The sequence below is a fragment of the Thunnus thynnus genome, chromosome 1 (assembly GCF_963924715.1).
Source record: "Thunnus thynnus chromosome 1, fThuThy2.1, whole genome shotgun sequence".
In the NCBI taxonomy this organism is placed as follows: domain Eukaryota; kingdom Metazoa; phylum Chordata; class Actinopteri; order Scombriformes; family Scombridae; genus Thunnus; species Thunnus thynnus.
Genome location: NC_089517.1, coordinates 7163541 through 7182292, shown reverse-complemented (window position 1 = coordinate 7182292; position 18752 = coordinate 7163541). Strand labels below are relative to the sequence as shown.

The following is an 18752-nucleotide window of genomic DNA, read 5'->3' as shown; positions in this document are numbered from 1 at the left end:
ACTAAAGGCAATGGAAAAGAGACGGGTGAGGTGGTGGTGGGGCTTGCTGGAAGGGGCTTTGGGGGGGAGTGTTATGGGTTTGGTGGTGGATTGCACGCGTTTGTTATCAGTGCTCTGCAGTCGTCATTGGAGGCGCTAATAAAAGCGCGCTGTGTTTTAAATCTGACACCATCACCTTATTAATGTCTTTCCTGCAAAATGCACACACCTATTCCTGTTAATAGACTTGGCTGTACATTAAACCAGCAAACCTGCACGTTTACACACATTAACACACACGAGAATATCTATTTGCATCCGTTCGGTCGGCTCACCTTGTCTCTGAACACTTCTGGGTTGCGGTACATGAAGTCGCGGTAACTCTCTGTGCGCACTTTATCCTGTGGAGAGAATATTTTTAAAAAATTAAGAACAATATAAACCTCAATTGTCCTGAATAAGAGTGAAAGGGGGAAAGAACATATCTGGCAACATGTTTATGTGTACAGCAAAAATTAAGATATACTGCAGGATTATAAATCTAACCTTTTGCAGATGTTTTGCGTTCTACAAAAGCTTGTGTTAGGATGCTCGTGCTGTGATTTTAACTGGCCTTTTCACCCCTCTTGGGAAAAAGAAATCCCAAGCGTAGCATGTAAAGCTTTTCTACACGAGTTCAGATCATAACAGACTGTGGGAAATTTGGAAGAGACTGGTATTTTTCTAGTAGAGGTCAGGTCAGGACTCTAGGCTAATTAACCTGCCAATCAAATCTGCCCACAAACCCCAGCAGCTCCTCTGAGGAAGAAAAGCAACTAAATCTATTGAAAATGACAGTAATGACTTGCAAGATACAGTGTAATTGAGGAAGTTTCAATACTTGGTTTTAAAAAAATCAAAGCTTTTGCTTTCACACAAAAGAAAGGTTTCAGTCAGAAAATCATTTAGTAATGTGGAAGCGACGACCAAAGAGTCATTCACTGTTCATTTCATTCAGGCAGAACAGTCAAACAAGCTCTGATATTTGTGTCATTCATCTATGATGCAGTATTAAAGACAAATTTAGGCTGTATCATAGTGTTACAATATAATATAGAGCATCATTAAGAAAATATTATATATCAATACATCCTTTAGCTGTAGTTTCTCCCAGAATTTTATACCATAGAAAAATGTCACATAGCGTTTAGACTTAGGTTTGACTTATTTGGGAAAAATATCTAACTGATGGCAATTTTGATTTTAAGAGGTTTGCAGTGTTGCCTCACAAGTCTCTCATGATTAGAGTGTTGTGTTGTGATGTAAACAGCAGTCGAGGAGCTTCTGATATGTTACGATAAGTCAACAGGCAGATCACGCACTTGTTGTGTTTGAGTTGAATTCTACCTCTTAAAACTGTAGAGAGGAGGGACAGTAACACAAAGAGGACACAAAAAAAAGAAAAAAGAGTAAAGTATCTTTGGAAGGTCTAACTCAGACTGCTGAAGTCTCATAGTAGTGTTGGCTGAACTTCAGGATGCATTTTTGCACAGAGCGAGGACTGTGGATTTTGTCTCCTCTAACTTACATTGGAGTGGCAGCAGATCTAGAGTGTGATCTAGAACTCTGTCAATGTACATATGGGCATGTGAGCTTTATATTAAGATAGACAACATTCACAATGAAATCTATAGTTCTTACAGTTTACAATGGTTTTGTTTAAAATCCCAATTTCACAACAGAAACAATTAATTCTTCAGTCTAAATTGCTCAGAGACTAAAACTCTATGAAACTGATGAAATTCCTAGGTGGGTCAGTTCCTTAAAGCAAAGTGAGACAGATTCTCAACTCTTTCATGGGTCTCTTCTCATTTTTTATTCATCAGGCTGATATTGCCAGCGACAATTTTAAAGTTGATTTATTTCAAACGGAAGTGACGTAAAATGAGGATTAAATCAGAAAACATGACACCCTCTTTCATAGGTCTCTCACACACAGTGCGTAAGAGATGATGCGCTGAACGCCAACCTGTGAAAGAGTTGACCATGTTCTACCGCAAAGCCCCCCCATCACGTGTCCTCAGCCCCTCCTGAGCCGCTGATGGAGTTTACAGCTTGACGCACACACACACATGACGCAAAACTTAACAGTGCTTAGCACCAATCAGGACAGCCAACAGGAATATGTGTAAGCACTGCAGTAAGTAGAACAGGAAGGGAGGAGACAGCTGACCGCCACCCCCCCCACACCCCACTCCCTCTCACACACACACACACAAACCCACTCAGCTTACTGACACTTTTAGGTTTCTGCGCTTAAGCAGTGTAAAAATTAATTTCCACGTTTCAAGCAGCCGCCGTGCAACGGGTGCCGCTGTCTCACATGAGAGCTCAGCACTTATTGCTGATTTGACACTTTTGAGAAAATGTCTTGTCCTCAGTATCAATGTGTGCATAAAGATGATCACTTTCATTTACATGCTACATTGAAATCTTTCAACCAAGACGCATGCTGATGAACCTGCTCTCGCTCTGCGGAGGCTCCTGCACCCGGGGGGGGGGGAAGTAACTCACGAGATAGTAATGAGACCTGCCGGTCTGGCCAGTGTATATGTGTGTGTGTGTGTATGTGTGCACAACTCAGACCTTCAGCATCTCCTCATGGATGCCATAATGGCCGTAGGAGCTGAAGTAGGCCTCGTCTTCGTCATCTCGGAGCTCGGCTACGGTGCCCAGGTTACCAGATCTGCTGGTTTCTACATTCAGCACCAGACCCTGAGCCAGCAGCCTGAAAGAACACCCGATAGATCTGCTTTTAACGTCTCATATTAGGACATGGGACAATAGCAGCGACCAGAAAGCAGAAAGCACACACAACCTTCATGCAGGACGTAGCAGTAAATGGAGGAGATGGGAGGCATTCATCTTTCTAACTCTCTTTTCACCCCGTCTCCTCCCTCCCCAACCTCACTCTTTCTGTAATTTTCCCTTATTGCCCCCCCTTCCTGCCTCCCCTCCTCACTTTAACCTCCATGCTGCAGTGGAATTTTCCCTCCCCTTTTTTATCTCTTCCCTTCCTCCAAACTTCTTCCACAAGGTACTCTAGTTGATGTTTCTGCAATACTGGGTTCACTGTGTCCCCCTGCTGGCCACAGCAGGGTACTTCAGGAGTAAAGCAATACACTGAGTACAGTGTAAGCTCACAAGAACATAAAATCTTACTAAGACTGACAAGAAATAAACTAATAGGACGACGCTGTCACGGCTAGAGGTTAAAAAAATATATGAAAATGCAGAGACGTCACTGACTTGAGTTTGTGCAGGTCATCCATGGCTCTGGCCAGCGCCTCTTCTGAGCGGCAGGCTCTCTCCTCAGCGGCCTGCGCCCTCTGTAACACGGCATTATGGGACTCTGCCCTAGATGACAGGCACCCCGACAGGCCCGACATCTCACTGCCACACAACTCCTCAGGGTCTACCAGAAACACAGAGAGGGAGAGACAAGCAAAGATGTAAAACACAGAGGCCGAGCACAAAGGTCAATGACTAACAGGGCAATGAGTACAAAATGACATGTTTATTTATCTACTGCTTCTACAGCTTCAGTTTAGTTGTTTTAATGACTTCTGTTTCTTTGGGCTGTGCATATTTCATGTTTGTTTTTTTTTATTTTCATACTATATGTTTTCTGGTGTGTTTTTAATGGCTGCTTCAAGGCAGGTTTCCTTTAAAATAAAAAGTGAAGCAAAGTAAATCTGAAATCAGTAAATTTATCAAGGTCATATCTCACAATTAGCCTAGAGTAGTAGCAGTATTAGTAAAGTTACAAAATTATATTTTCACTGAACTTCTCCTTATCCATAAGGTCTCCAGCAGGGTTTAAGAAAAAAATAAGAATAACCGACCTCGTAACTAACAATAACACTGTAGAAGAAACAGGTGTTGCTTTTGTTTGGTGCATTTGCTTTATTCCAAACAGCAGCTCTCTTTCACTGTCCAGATTTGGGCAAACATGAAATGATCTTACATCCTATTTTCTACACCAAGTACAACGCAGCCACAAGACATGTCAGGACTGGATAAAAAGCATGAATCTCGTTTCTTGTCAACCAGAAAACCTGTCACTTCACTCCACTTATGCTTTCTGCACCTACGCACAAAACTATATCCTGCTCCTTCTCTAAGGGATGTTCAAAGGGGGAAATACAAGGAAATCACTGACTGCAGTAAAAGCGACTGAAGTTGGTTAGTTGGTTGGTTACACCTCTTTGATCTGGATCAGAGCTGAGACCGTAGAAAAACTTTATAGTACCAGCCTGATAAATATGAATGAGTGTGTGAATTTGTGTTTGCTCATGTGAGTTACAAGCCAGTTCAATGAGGTGTTTAGCATCTAAAGACTTCTGCCCAAAATTGGCAAGACAGACATATCTGTTGCTCAAACTGGAGCCAGTTACTCAAAATCTATGTAGTAGTTGCTGTACCTGTCTGCAGCAGAGGGTCGTCCTGCAGGACCGGCCGCAGGAAGTCTTCGCTCTCCCAGGGTAAAGGAGCGTCTGGCAGCCCCGTCAGACAAGATGCATCACATTTCTGTGAGTAGAGATTTGTTTAGAAAAGAAATCCATCTGTTTAATCACTCTTTTTCAAGATTCAGATGTTTTTTGGGGTTTTTTTTGGATAAAATATTAACAATCCTGTATGTAAAGAAACACTGAAAACGAGGTAATGAACAAAAATTGCGAACACCAGAGAAAAAAAGTCTAACTTTCCCAAAATATGAATTTACAGCATATGAACTTTTAAGACTTTATAATGTATGTGAAGGTTGTGAAACTGAGCGCTTTACTCTCTACCATTAAATCATATCGGTTTAAGGTTTCTAAACACAGAGATGAACATACTTACTGTTGAGCGTATAAAGTTGATCATCTTTATGTAACCGTAGTCATCTAAATCTAATGAGGAAAACAAAGGTGAGTCTTTTCAACAAAACTGAATAATCCTCTGTTTTTTCAGTGAGGCAAAGAGCTTCAGTATCTACTTACTATGTTTTTTTATCACGTCTACAAGGTTGACCTGGTGCTCAGCTGTGCAGTGCTGCAGGGTGGCCAGTACAGAGCTCAACACCCTGAGAAAAATAAAGAAAAAAAATTCAATTACAAAGCCTACAACAATATACACTACTGTGACATAATTTAACTTTGAATTTTTGTGAGCAGTTACATCCCACTGGTTTTGAAGCAGGGAAGACTGAAACAAAATAATGTTTCTTAGACAGATTTTGAGTTTTTATCAGTTGTGATTTTCTGCCTGATAACTGATCAGTAGGTCAAAATTTTGGATGTCTGGACCCACATTTCTCATAAACAATGTATCTGAGAATCACTCGCTGTCTGGCATTGTGCTGAAAGTTAAATTAGTACTAAAACAATCTTCAGAAACAAATAGCCTACTTCATCAGAGAAGGGTTAGAGAGGTATTTATGAAGATTCCCACACACACACACACTCTAACTCTCTTTCGAGTACAAGTTCTCAAACTGCAAATGAGAACAACAACGATGCTCATACTGAAACAACAATGCACAGTCTAATTTCTAATTATGACTTAAAGGACAGGTTCACAACTTTTCAAGTGTGTTTTAAAACAACAGTCAGGTGTCCAAATGAACAGTGAAAGAGGTTTGCCTCGCTGTATTTATTCCTCCTGTTCATATTGGCTATTAAAAGATCCCCTTCAAAAATGCACTTTCAGTGAAAGTGATGGAGGCCAAAATCCACAATGTGTCCACACAGTTGGTTTGTGTAAAAATGCATTTAAAAGTAGATGTGAAGCTTATATGTGGCTTCAGCAGTCTGAGTTAGTCATATCAAGTGGATATCTGTCACATTTACAGTCAAATTCCTTCTTTGTGTTTCCTTGGACAGTGTTTCCCTGTTGAGCTGCAGTGAAAGTAAAGTAACAAAAAAGAGGGACCTGACTGTTGTTTTAAGACAGACTGGAATAAATTGTGAACCCGTCCTTTAAAGTGAAAGAAAGGGGAGGTTGAAAATATGATGGATGGATGACAAGAGAAAGTTCTGACAAGAGCACTTCGGGTGATGTTCTGCAACTCAGTAAAAGAAAGTAAACCTCGACAAGTGTATGTTTAAGATGCTGACTATTGTAAAAGTCTGCAGTCTGTTTCCTTTGGCAGTGCAGCGTCATCTCACCTGTCACAAAACAGACAGGTAACTGGCTGACTGCCCTCCTCCTCCTCGTCCATACACTGCCACTGCTCTTCATCATCGTCATCATAGTTATCATCATCCGAGAGCTCGGGCATATCCTCAGCAGCTCCATCACAATCTGTTAATGTAAAACAGTTACAATCAGAGCTGCATGTAAAAGCCACGAAGCCACAAAGTCACTTTGGCAGCGTTGAAGTTACGTTTCATAGATGAATTACCACGAACAATACAACCGTTACAGCCGTTGACGCGTCGTGTAACGCATCCAAAGACAACAACTAATTAGCTATACATGCGATAAAGGTTATCATTAGCTCAAATAAGCGCATGCGTTTTTATATACTGTTTATATTCGCTATTAACCACACTCACGTGGGTCTGTGTATTCTGCCATGATGTCGAGATGTCGCCTTGGTTTCAGTGGACTTCCTGGTGACGTTTGTTGACGTAATGAACGGCAGACGCTTCAATTCCAGATTTAAACCACAAGATGTCGCCAAAGCTCGAGTTTGAAAAAGCACAAAGCAGATGAAAAGTACAATAATGACACGTCAAAAATAATATAGACCAGTTTTATTGAGAATATTGAATGCTGGGTGTGAAGTGGCCCTAGTTTGGCTTCATTTCTCGGCTTAAGGGATCTGGTTTTGCTCACTCAAATATTTTGTTGCTTTAATGACAAACGACATCAATCTCTTAATAAATGCTGAAAAACACAACAGCCTCAAACCCACACTGACCCACCAGGCATAACAAACTCCTGCTGTGTAGCTGAAGATGGTTAAAAACCCACAGAACTTTAATTCAAACTCATGCTGTATATGTCAAACTGAATTTTGGGAGAGTTGGAACAAGCTGACACAGGCTACTACTACTGTGTGGAACTGGATGTGAAGGAGTTAAAAGATTGATTAAGTTTTAAAAGCAAATGATGGTCCCTCCGAATAAAGGTTTTGTCTGAGGTGGTGTTCAAAAGTATTATAAAATTGTCCTCCTCAAAAGAAGCAGTTTAAGAAATCACTTTAGACTCTTGACGAGAGACAGTGATGGAAAGTAACTAAGTACATTTACTTAAGTACTGTACCTAAGTACAATTTTGAGGTACTTGTACTTTACTTGAGTATCTCCATTTGATGCTACTTTATACTTCCACTCCACTGCATTTCAGGGGGAAATATTGTACTTTCTACTCCACTACATTTGACAGCTTTAGTTGCTTTTCAGATGAAGATTTGACACTATGGATAATATAACAAACTTTTAAAATACAACATATTGTTATAGATGAAACCAGTGGTTTCCAACCTTTTTGGCTTTTGGCATCTTAAAAAAAAGCAGTGTGTAGTCAGGGTCACATTTCACATGTCTATGAGTTGTTAACAGCTCCACCAAATTGTGATTTTTCCCTCTAAACTTCTCACATGCTTTCATTTCAATAAATGTTCAAATGATCCAATATTTCACCAAAAATCAAAGATTAGAGAAAAAGTCAAAAGTTTGAGAACCACTGCATGAAGTTACCATGTAGCATATCTCTTATTAACCTCTAAACTTTGAATAAAGCCTAAATAATGTGAAAATGAACAGATTAAAATGGGCAGAAAGGGTTTTAATGTTTTTATTCAAAGTCAGACCCTTTCTGGACAAGCAGTAGAGCTCCAAGTTGGTTTAAAATCTGGGGGGGAAGAAAAAAAACAAACAAACATAAGATTACATCTTAATGTACCAGTTATTTCACAATAACCATGACGACTTTCATATTCTTGCAGACCGATAGTTATAACAAGACAAGTTAAACAAATGCATTTTAGCAACTTATCTCAAGCCTTAAGCATACCTCTAGCTGGTGTTGCTACTATTTACATTTGCAGCAGTAGTATCTGGCTGGTCTGTTGAAGACTGATCTGTTTCTGAAGGACTTGTCACCACCTTGTCATCTTCTATATTGTCTTCTGTAAGTTGTAGCTTTGGGGGAGAATCTGGTAATGGTTTGTTTTCTTCCAATGTTGGTCCAACTTCTGCTGAACTCCCAGACTGGCCCTCAGGGATTGATGTTTGAGGTAAAAGTTCTACATCTGAGGCCTCTGTCTGCATGGGTGAAGCAGACTTGGTGCTCATCTCTCCAGTGATTGCGGTAGTATTGGTACAGTTCAAACTAGGGGGCAGGGTTGTCACTGCAGCCTCCAGATGGGGAGCGTCTGATGGATGGGTGTGAGCAGGGAGATCAGCGGGAAGTCTTTGAAAGGGTTTGAACTTGCCTTGGACAAGGACTTGTCTGTCTGGTAGTGGAGGATGCCGGCTGCTGAGTTGGCTTTCTCTGGAATTTTGATTAAGATTTTGCTGCCTCTCACTTGATATTGGAACACCAGGACCAAACCCTAGTTTCTTTGAATCATGGCCGTAACTTCCCTGATTTTGATTTACAGATGGGAAACCTGTTTCCGAGAACTTTTTACCTGTAGCAGAACTAGCATGGGGCCCTGTTTTTTCAAAACCAGGCTTGAGGCGGCGGACATGGGCATATCCTCTCGCTTCAGATGTCACATCACCGCTGTAGACCCTTGGACTCCATGTTGGATAAGACATCTGAGTGCCTACAGAGTTGCTTCCAGGAGAATGTCCCTTTATGGTGGAGTCTATATCTTTGATAGGTTTTAAAACTTTTGGCAACAAGTTGGTCTTGTCATGAATTAAGCTGTTGTGGAAAAGATGAGCTGACTGATATCCACTCACCTCAGACCCGGTTGTGAGAAGTGACTCTTGAGGGTGGATGGACTGTATGTGGTGTCTGATGGGGGTTGCATCAGACTTCAGACTAGACTTGACAGAATGAATATCTGGACTCACTGTACTGCTGTGTGAATACAAGCTTACTGGAGTGTTGTCTACCTGAACAGGTGAAAACCCTCCTGTTGACTTAGTTCTAACACGATACATAAGGGGTGAAAACTGAACTGTACCTATTGAGAACACAGAATCAGAACTTGCTTGATGAATCTTCCTGCCGTCAGGAAAAGCTTTGTGTCCAGCACGATTGTACACCACTGTTTTTCCTCCTTGCATAGCTGAGGCAGAGTTGGAGCCAGATTCAAAATGGTTGACATTACCATTTTGTGTTTCAGGAATAACAGGATAATGACTTTGAGTTTGTGAGGGTTTAGAATCAATGGTGTGCTGTTGTTCAGCAGGGTAAACATAGCCACTTTGTCCTCTGTCCAAACTTGGCATCCTGTAACCAGCTGAAAGTCTTCTGAAAACAGAGGTTTCACTCAATCCTTTATGGTCTCCATTGTCATTGTGGACTCCCACTGGGGCCTGTCCTGCCTGGACACGTAGGACATAACCTACAGAAGCAAAACACATTGACAGATACTGTACAGATTTTTCTATACAACAGGCAACTCATCTTCAATTATGTTAAAAAGTATATTAAATATTGAAATTTACAGATCATTCAGTACCTCTCTGGGTATTCTCACAATTTACATCACCAACCAGCAGCCAAAAACAAAGCACGAACAGCCTGCAGAGTAAAGAGCAATGCAGGTTAAGATCATATATTATATGTAGATGGCAGCAAGTAATCAAATAGCTATTATAAAAAGTAGAATTTACCTCAAACAATCTGCAGAGCTCATTGTTCAGCTTTTTTTCAGCAACACCATACCACACCAATAATAAATCTGGCTACAACTGACCTGTTGAAACAGGTAGTGCACACACATACCCCTATTTATCAACCCTAAGCAATGATAGGCAGATTAACCCAGCTGTTCCTCATTTGAACTAATTGCTACATGGTGATAATGGCAACCCCCTAAGCTGCAGGAAGAGGATGAAGCTGTATGTTCTTCCCAAACAATCTCAGTTTGAGGTAAATTCTCCTGCCCAGTGTTACTTTTTGAGAAATTGTGTTGTTTCAGAGTTTTGATGAAATGTGCAGTATACTGTGAAGGAGCTAATATATTTGTTTAGGATGAAGTATGCTGAAGGAGCATGCTGTAGACATGTTTGGGTAAAAACTTTTCTATTTTGGATTTCTATTAAAAAGGAATATGGGCACACAGACCATCAGCTAGTAATTCTCAATATTTACTATTTTATTGTGGAGAAACTACAGAGATTAATCCACATGAGTTTCTTGATTTAGCCCTCCATTAACTGGAGCAACTTAGGTCATCAGGTAGTCACCTACTGTTAGTATAGTCAGTATAAGAAACGCTTTTGTGAAATCCAGCTGTTTTTTTGTCTGTAACTTTTCTGAAAGTAAAACTAGTCTTCATTTAAAACTAATTAACATTTCAGGGAATAAATGATAGCCTGGATTGACTTCTTGCAGAACACTTTATTCATAGTTCAGTGGTTTACATATTTGCCTAATGGCCTTTTTCACAGCAGATGTTTTTGATTAGTCATATCAACTCACAGGTGTTACTTATAATATTAATAATGCCCCAATTATATTCAAGTGACATGACAATGTGACAGTATGCACAAGAGCAGGGCCCTGCTACTGCAAGCAGCTGAATGGAGTTCAGCCATCATTCATTATATTATTTACACCTGCACTACTGTGACATGTCAGAGATGAGCATTAATCATCAGTTCAGTTTCAAATGTAAAATACCCATTAAAGCATGATTGTATGGAGCCACTAATGTATGCAAGTGCCTGTTTTTTTCATTTTTAAAGAAAAAGCAGACTGCATCAAGTTTATCAACACCATTACTGTTTTCTACTCTCTCACTGGCATAAATCTGAGCAAATCATTTCAAAATTCAAATGCCTAGTGAAAAAAAAAAGTCCTCATTTTGCTATTGAGAAAATGAAAAAAAACATCTAAATACAGTATAGTGTTGGAGAAAGAGTCCATGTCATATAGGCCTTTGCAGCACAATCAGTGTCAACACAATCAGTCACAAGGGGGCGCTGCTAGATCAAGTAGAAAAAAGTTTATACATCACCTTTTATCACCTTATATATCACCAGTTTGTATAGTATATCACCTCTCACACACAGGCAATCCAAAGTGCTTTACAGAAGGTTACGCAATCATAATAAAAAATAACCACCAAAAAGATTGACTGTATAACAGTTAAGAACTCTATAATGTGGAACTTTGTCAATAGGACCACCATTTAGCTTCAAAACATGCAGACAAAGTTTATAATCAACACAGTTTATTCAGAATTGTTCCAATCCATTTGTATCTCTATGTTACTGTTGAATACTCCATGATACTGTTAAATCTAAATGGAGCAAGTATATTGTTTTTTAAAAGCTTATAGCCTTTCATTGTTTTTTGCTTTTGATTAACATCTTTTTTTCTTTTGATCTGTTGATCTGGGGAGCGAGTTGCCCTTACAAGGATTTAAAGTTCTACTGAAGTATTACTGGAAATATAAAGTATAGCACAAAATCTTGTGTATACATTCAAAATATACTACACAGTGTAGCACAGATATTGACACCAGATATTCTTCATATTGAATAGCTGTTATGTTAAGATTTCCCCGATTTAAACATGCACAGTTAAATAATGAGCGTTAAATAACGAAGTTAAAGCAAAAAAACCTCAGTATTCACTTTAAGGCAGTGGTTCATTGTTGTCTCAGAGCACAAATGTTGAACATTGGCAGGCCTGGCAAAACTGTTGTTCCCCGATGAAAATATTACAATCTCATTTCAGACCAAAGAAATTAAACACAAATATAATTTAAAGAATTTATCTTTCACTAGCTTCGCAGGCTGTTTTCACCGTAAAGAATCTCGCAAACCCATCACAGAGGAGTACTTTCACACAAAAAAACCTCCCAATGATTTTCTTGCAATACTGTGAAAATCCTTTGGTGTGAAGATGTGATGAGTTTTAGCGGTAAGTTGTCTGTGTATCTGCTGAAATAACCTGAAAAGAGAAAATAAAACATATAGTTTAGTGCCAAAGGTCACACAGAAAGTCAGATTTGAATGAAATTAACTTGACACAGGTTGAGCTTTAGAGCAAAAGAAATACGACTTTGTAGAGTTTAGTTTATCCTATACATTTTTATCATAACCATAAGAAGGATGCACATGAATTGAACTGCTGGACAACATCAGTGTAAATAAATTATACTTTTTCTCACCTCCATGTATTTCATGCTCTCTCTCTCTCTCTCTCATTTCTCTGCACTCTTTCCCAGATTGATGACGTCTTGGTTCTCCAGGATCTCCGTCTTCTGCTCGGGTTGACGCAGAGTGTTTGACACCATAGCCCTCGCCACCGCTTGGATCGGGATGGACATAGACGTAGAACCCAGAGCAGTCAAGGCACCAAAGAACTTCCTGGCCATCCACTCGCCGGGCCGACTCTCCTGCCGATCCACCAACAAAACCCTTTTTGGAGAAAAAAACAAAGGTATTGATGATTTAGAGATTGTATAAGGTTTGATCAGGTTGTTTAGTAATAAATAACCAGTTCACACAGCAGATTTTACTTTTTTCTCCCCTTGGGTGATTAACAGCTTTGACACTAAATATGTCATAGTAGAATGACTTTGGCAGACTAATATAATCAAGTACAATCAGCACTTTGTATCATGTAAAAGGGTGCAATCACATGTGCTCCATGGCCTGTGCAACAGTGAAAACCTTGACTTTGATATAATTTTGCACCACACTACTATAATCCATCCATGACTTTAAACTAAAGTCACATGGTGTCACAAGTGACTTGTTTACTGGATGAGTTTTGGTAACCTGTCAAACTGCCAAATTAGTAGCACAGGAGGAGCATAAAGGATTTGTATGTGCTCTTCTTCATTAGTGTTTATATCAACTGAGAAGACATGATGTCACAGATGAATGTGGGCATCACTGCAGACTTTGTTTAACTCTGCTTCTCTGCTTGGCTTTTCTAAGAATTATAAACTGCCAGCAGCTATGAAATTCCCACCATCCAAAGGGTTTTTATGATCATTTCCAGGAGCTCATTGAGAGAAAATGTTCACATGCCTAACAAAAGTTACAGAAGTTCAGTTCTGGTCAAGTTGGCATGTCATTTTCAATTGCATGCACAGCACTTGTGGTACATGTATTTCTGTATGCATTTTTTTGAGTTTTCGGACAATTATTAATCTTACCCAGGTCTGTAAATGGCATATCTGTCAAATCCAAGTGCCTCAATTTCTGCTTCCACTTGTCCCTGGAAGAAAATCCATGAATTTTAATCCTTCAGTGATTCTCCAATATCATAATTTCATGAGAAACACTAATGAAACAAGACAAAGTCTCAGTATGTGGCATGCAGAGAAAATAGATGAGGAGAAAATAGGAGATAAAATACCTTGACTTTGAGGTAGAGGAAGCCGCTGTTTTTGTCAGCTCCTCTGGAGGACTCCAGGTGGAACTGTGTGCAGCCTCCTGCCTTAGCAAGCTCTGCTGACTTTAGAACATAATCATGATCGACACGAACGAATCCGTCCTGAAATGAGAGAGAGAAGTAACAGAGAAATTATTTTTCTACCATTTACTATGCACCTGTTGGCTGCTTGAAGATAAGAAGCTACTACTGGCCAGACTGGTTTATCATTTGAGCTCTACCAGAAATGTCAGTACATTGGAAAGACATGGGGAATAGCTGAGTCAACAACCCAGACAGATATACTGTACTTTGTTAGTGTTGTGTGCAAGTGAATCTTAATCAGTGTATTTATGTAGTTTAACTCACAGCCCCTGCTTTTGCTCTGGTTGTTCCCAGGCAGCAGTAGCCAACATCGTGGCCCTGGAAGGCAGCAGCATGATCATCAAGTTTCTCGAAGTCCACCACTTCTTGCACCTGGAGGCAGACAGAACACACCGTGTGAAGCAAAACAATACGCTCAATATGAATATAAATATATCTCAGGTAACCGAATCTCTTATCACCAAAGCTGCCGACTGACTTAAGGTTACTAACCAGGTTTTCATATGCTTTGTCCTCAAAGGTGAGCTGTCGCCTTCCGATGAGCGTTATCTTGGAGAAGATGTTGCGCTCCAGCAGCTCTTTAAGCACCAACCTGCCCGTTTCCCCGGAGGCACCGAGGATGAAACAGCTTTTATTCTGTTGCCTGAAGTTTTCCTCCAGAGTCTTCATGTCCTCAGCCATGCTGTGTGCCAAAACAAATCGACTGCTCTCTTAGCATCATTCATAATTTCAGGTAATTTCAAACAATGTGGCATGTGTTTTATGCAGATAATGTGTGCAAATGTGAAACATACTGGGAACACACATTGTTTACTATACTATACTTAGTTGGGGAGTAGATTCAAAATGAATTGTGTGCACTGCTTGCCATTGTAGAGTATCATGACAAGAAACGTCGAGACAGAGATTAGTTTGGTGAAATTGCAGAGTCAGTTTCCCTCTGTCCAGAGTTGACTGCTAGATTCATATCAACCATGGTGGACGGCAGTGTAAATTCAGTGTAAAAATATTAAAAACTGGTATGAAGTGGATACAATTGATGACGAATTTATTAAAAAATACAAACAACTCATAAACCAGTCTTTACAGTATTCTGTAAGGTGAGTGCATTTGCCAAAAAGAGCAAGAACCTTAAATTGACAGATTTCTTAAGGGAGTTTGGCTCTCAGGTTAGGGGACTGCAGAATGAACGTTTCGTTATTTGCTTTTTGAATATTTGCTTTCCTCTGACAATTAACATTATTGTTCCACAGATATAAGACCTTTATACCTAACATTAACCATTCATGCTAACCTAGCTATATTCGCATTAAACGCTACGTAACGTTATCCTACTGTAACTGGTGTTAAAGAGCTTTCATGGACGCTAACCGTGCCCTCCGCTGTTCTTTACCTGGTGAATTTAACCGGATCGGGGTCGTCGAAGTATTGTATAATCGCTGCAATGACAACAAGTAAAACGGCTAAGAGTCCGGTCGCTTTTCCCAGGTTGGTGCACACTAGTTTCACAACAGACATCGCTATGAGCAACTGCTACAACACTTCCTGGTTGCTTCATCTGACAGTCAGACGGTGATCTCTTTCTGCTTCGTTGATAGGCTGAGGAAAAAAGCATCAGAAAGAGCCGTTTGTCACCGTCAGTATATCGTATGTCGCTTGGTGGACTGTTGATTGTATTATTTATTTATTTAATGTGGTATTAAATCCAACAGAAAGGTTAGGACGTTTAAACTTCAACAAGCCTCGTTCTCATCCTCATTTTCCACCATAGACAACGTTTATGTACTGCGCATGCGCACTTGAAATTCAAATTTCTATGAAGAATCCCTACAATATTGAATATTTGTTTTCAACCTCTCTGGTTTATGAAGGTATTATAGGATAATACATCTTAATACATCCATTATCTGGTTCTACTACAATGTTGCTGTACTGTAAGTCCATTATTGCATAATTAGTGTCCCCCTTTGGTACCAAATTACTTAGACCCCATAGTGAACTTAATGGGAATCTAGGAATCTGGTCTTTTAAAGTTTTCATATTTGCCACCATATTAAATGTGAATCTTTTCTTTTTGGGACTCTGTCGCATAAAGTGAGGTTTCAATAATGTGTGATATGACACAAATACTTATGTGTTCATTAGGGAAAAAATACATGCCATTATAACAGTCTGTTTTATTGTGGTAGTTTATAGAAATCAGGAAAATCTTGTCCTTTGTCACATTAAGACTGTAACTGTCCAGTCACATTGAGACAGTTAAAGTCCCCCTCCACTCAATATGTTTTTCCTTTTGTTCCCATAGTTGGATGTTTGAGCTTCACTTTGCAGAATGATGTACAGTAGGGTCCAAAAGTCTGAGACCACTCAGTGGGAAAGTGGTCTCAGACTTTTGGACCCTACTGTATGTGGAGAATTTGAAACTAGAAGTTTGTTTACACATTTATATTTGAAAGTGGAAAGATTGTCTGTGCTTGTTGAAAATCTGATTTTTAATGGGCGGGCCTATGAGCAGGATTTGTGACATCACAACCAGTTTGGAGCCAAACAACACAAGTGGGATGTGGAAACTTTAAACCTCCAGTTCACATACACTGAGAATGGACTTCACAATGAAGTAGGAGACATGTTGTGTCCAGCAGTTAAACTCTTGAAATGAACAATATTTGCATATTCATTGATTCTGGATTTTTTAATGAGGTAGACGGAGGGGATGTCATTTTAAGGATTTTAATGTGGTAATAATATGGTTTTTCCACAAAAAAATTATCAGACACATTATTGTTCCAAGCAGAGGATTTTCACATGTCTTAACACATATCTGGAGGGCTTTACGCTTTTTGTAGGCCTCAGATTTACAGTATAAGTTGCCTGAATTTCAAAATCCAAAAGCATTTTGGTTCAGTTCATTGCTGCTGTGCTGGGCACAGTAGAAGGAATAAACAAGCTTTTCAAGCAGTGTGCTTCCATTTCCATTACATGTGGCACTGTGACCTATCTGGTTTTGGTTGTGTTTCCTTGGATGAGTGTATCAGGCACTGTATAAATCTCATAATGAAAGGATTTTAAATAAATTTTAAAGTATTGGATCTAGTCTTTCAGTATAAGTTGAAAAGTTGTTTGGGATGGCAGTGTACATGTGTCATATGGTCAGGAAATGGTGTGTAATTTGGTCAGGAAATCCAGCCTGGACCTGGAGTGTGAACCAAACCCTGAAAAATGTCTTTGCCTTTTGTCAGACCTTCAGGGGGTTTCATTAGCAAAAACCTCCACACAAAGAAAGCAAGTCTAGTCACATGCAATGAATTCATCAACACCCCATGTTTTTAACACCCCTGCCACTTCGAACACAAGGCATCGACCCAATCTAATAGAATATGATGGAGCCAGGGATGATCCTTTAAAGATGTCAGCAGTAAGAGACAGAAAGAAAAGAGGCTGAGGTTGAGAGAAGAGGCCTTAAACTGGCGCTCTGCTGAAATGAAATGTCGCCTCTTTGTTCCTGAGCCGTGGGTGCTAATTGGGGCTAGCAGTGGGGAGGAAAGCTGCCGCTGGGCTCCTGTCTGTCGCACCTGTTGAGTTATTGTCTCACACATTGATCAGACAGGAAGTTGGAGTAAGAAGGCTTATGCCTCAGTGGGTGCGTGGCAGAAACGTGGTTCAATTTCCTTTTAGAGCTCCACTGCTGGAGGTGGAAATACCAATGGTGGCCAGTGGTCAATTGCGTTTGACCATTGATTAACTTGCACTGAAGGACATATGGATCATAAAGAGTTGGTTTTCATTGGCTTGTTCGCATTCTTTATACTTCAATCACAGTCCCTCCCACATTTTCTCAACATTGCGTAACGTTTGATGTCTCTGTCACTGCTGACTGCCACACTTCACCTGAAGTCCTAATCAGACAGGATTAGCTTCTAGACCAGTATAAAATAATGGCTTATAAAGAATGCAGTGATATGGCTCTTTGTACCAATATTCAATATTTTCTCACCTGTACTGGCCAATACTGATTTCATTCTGTAGAATAAACAAAAAGTTCTATTTAAAGTTGGTTTTGGCTGATATGAGTAGTATGCAGATATATTAAGGCATTTTCAAATATTAATGGACAGTTAAAACCGGATTATACTTGTTGTTGTTGATAATAATAATAATAATAATAATAATAATAATAATACAAAGGTTACAAAGTGTTTGACACAAGGGAGCAAATTAAAATACCACCAAATTATGAGATCATCTAGATAAGAAAGGTAAAAGCAATTAATATGTTAATAGAAATATACATTTTAAAGACACAAAAACAGAACCACTTAAATGAAATTAAACAAAACTGTTATTGACTCAACCAACCTGATTTTGTCCAGCAGGTCATTCCAGAGCCTTTGGGGCCCAAATGCTGTAGACATAGTAGGACTTTTTCTTTATATGTCCTCAAAAAAGTACCATGTGTACGTGCAACTTCTACACTTGAGACAATCAAAGCCTGACTGCAAGTGCAAAGGAAAGTCAGCTCAGTTTTGTAAAATACAGGGTTTACACACTTGTGACATTTTTCCAACGAAGTTGGAACGAAAACAAACTGTATGAATTTATTTCTATTTAGGCATTAAAATGTAGAGGAAAGTGTAAAAGGTTTCACCAATCTTTTCTTTAAGTTTTTCTTACACATTTTAGAGCAGAATGCAAATAATCAAATCTATTTTTACAAGGTTTTTATCTATATAAAACCAAGCAGGAGAATAAAAATGTCAAGATGAGAATGTCCTTTTGTTATAAGGATAACAAAATGTCTGAACTCAGTTGGACACAAACTGCAATTTAAACATCTTGTTTGTTTTAAGAATTTGAGCTTGTTACCACTTTCAGACAGCAGTTGAGAGCTCTGACAGTTCAAAGTGTTAAATGATGATTGTGCCCTAGGGCATTTAACAAAAGTAGCAGATTTCAGGAGATCACATTTAATTAAAATTGTGATTGATTTGTGATCAATTATGCTTATTATTCAGCCATTCTGCATACTGACACATTTTTTTATTATGATATATTGTGCCACATGATAGATTGTTACACTCCCAGAGAATGAATTATTTTTTATTTCACTGAAGCAGATGCTG

At 39.4% G+C, this 18752-nt stretch overlaps 4 protein-coding genes and 1 long non-coding RNA gene across 5 annotated transcripts in view; 2 read left to right on the top strand and 3 right to left on the bottom strand.

The window, feature by feature from the left end:
- prmt3 (protein arginine methyltransferase 3) overlaps positions 1 to 6667 on the bottom strand; it is a 61134-nt gene extending 54467 nt beyond the window's left edge. The window contains exons 1-8 of the mRNA XM_067571543.1: positions 6561 to 6667; positions 6171 to 6306; positions 5004 to 5086; positions 4864 to 4913; positions 4443 to 4548; positions 3268 to 3433; positions 2605 to 2746; positions 315 to 380 (exon numbers count right to left, since the gene is read on the bottom strand). Coding sequence (XP_067427644.1) covers positions 315 to 380; positions 2605 to 2746; positions 3268 to 3433; positions 4443 to 4548; positions 4864 to 4913; positions 5004 to 5086; positions 6171 to 6306; positions 6561 to 6582 — 771 coding nt within the window. The 5' untranslated portion in view covers positions 6583 to 6667. The remainder of the gene's footprint in view (positions 1 to 314; positions 381 to 2604; positions 2747 to 3267; positions 3434 to 4442; positions 4549 to 4863; positions 4914 to 5003; positions 5087 to 6170; positions 6307 to 6560) is intronic.
- A 1123-nt stretch (positions 6668 to 7790) lies between these two features.
- LOC137168426 (uncharacterized) lies at positions 7791 to 9913 on the bottom strand. Its single transcript, XM_067571047.1, has 4 exons — positions 9804 to 9913; positions 9650 to 9711; positions 8026 to 9532; positions 7791 to 7863 (listed from the first exon to the last, which is right to left on the bottom strand). Exons 1-3 carry the CDS (start codon positions 9824 to 9826, stop codon positions 8028 to 8030), a joined length of 1590 nt encoding a protein of 529 aa, XP_067427148.1. The 5' UTR covers positions 9827 to 9913; the 3' UTR covers positions 7791 to 7863; positions 8026 to 8027.
- Positions 9914 to 10513: 600 nt separating this feature from the next.
- Positions 10514 to 15337, bottom strand: htatip2 (HIV-1 Tat interactive protein 2). Its single transcript, XM_067571369.1, has 7 exons — positions 15026 to 15337; positions 14125 to 14314; positions 13897 to 14004; positions 13513 to 13650; positions 13310 to 13371; positions 12314 to 12563; positions 10514 to 12093 (listed from the first exon to the last, which is right to left on the bottom strand). The coding sequence occupies exons 1-6, from the start codon at positions 15148 to 15150 to the stop codon at positions 12347 to 12349; spliced, it is 840 nt and encodes a 279-aa protein (XP_067427470.1). The 5' UTR covers positions 15151 to 15337; the 3' UTR covers positions 10514 to 12093; positions 12314 to 12346.
- LOC137168694 (uncharacterized) lies at positions 12497 to 14241 on the top strand. Its single transcript, XR_010924339.1, has 3 exons — positions 12497 to 12585; positions 13927 to 14073; positions 14153 to 14241. It is a non-coding gene; the product is annotated as an uncharacterized lncRNA (long non-coding RNA).
- Positions 14276 to 18752, top strand: part of dbx1a (developing brain homeobox 1a) — a 37673-nt gene continuing 33196 nt past the window's right edge. Inside the window, exon 1 of the mRNA XM_067571170.1 lies at positions 14276 to 14365. The gene's annotated coding sequence lies outside the window, so the exon portion shown is untranslated. The remainder of the gene's footprint in view (positions 14366 to 18752) is intronic.